We start from the raw sequence: 604 nt of genomic DNA on the forward strand, positions 1-604 counted from the left end.
TTGTCTCAGCCACCGAGGTCCTCCTCATGGCTGCTGTCTTCTGCCTGGTCTTCCTGCTCATCCAGTCCTTGCAGCAGCATGTGCCCCAGGGTCTGAAGAGCCCCCCAGGACCCAGAGGCTACCCCATCCTCGGCAACGCGCTGGAGCTGAGGAAGGACATGCACCTGGTTCTGACCAGGCTGAGCCAGAAGTATGGGGATGTGATGGAGGTCAGAATCGGCACCCGGCCCGTCCTGGTGCTGAGCGGGCTGGACACCATCAAGCAAGCCCTGGTGAAGCAAGGAGAAGACTTCATGGGGCGCCCTGACCTTTATAGCTTCCGCTATGTTACAGATGGTCAGAGCTTGGCCTTCAGCCCTGACTCAGGAGAGGTGTGGAAAGCCCGCAGAAAGCTGGCCCAGAATGCCCTGAAGACCTTCTCCATCACCCCCAGCCCCACCTCCTCTTCCACCTGCCTCCTGGAGGAGCATGTCTCCAAGGAGGCCGAGTACTTGGTTACCAAGTTCCTGCAGGTGATGGAGAAGGAGAAGAGCTTTGACCCTTACCGGTACCTGGTGGTCTCTGTGGCTAATGTCATCTGTGCCATCTGCTTTGGCAAGCGCTA

General features: G+C 58.6%; 1 protein-coding gene across 1 annotated transcript; it reads left to right on the forward strand.

The window, feature by feature from the left end:
- Positions 1-5: 5 nt before the first annotated feature.
- LOC104520274 (cytochrome P450 1A5) lies at positions 6-598 on the forward strand (the record flags this gene model as incomplete). The annotated part of the gene is made up of 1 exon (XM_010176560.1): positions 6-598. A coding segment is annotated over one exon (593 nt), but the record flags the coding sequence as incomplete, so codon positions are not given.
- Positions 599-604: the final 6 nt, after the last annotated feature.

This window comes from Antrostomus carolinensis, unplaced genomic scaffold (assembly GCF_000700745.2).
Source record: "Antrostomus carolinensis isolate BGI_N321 unplaced genomic scaffold, ASM70074v2 C12859124, whole genome shotgun sequence".
NCBI classification, from domain to species: Eukaryota; Metazoa; Chordata; class Aves; order Caprimulgiformes; family Caprimulgidae; genus Antrostomus; species Antrostomus carolinensis.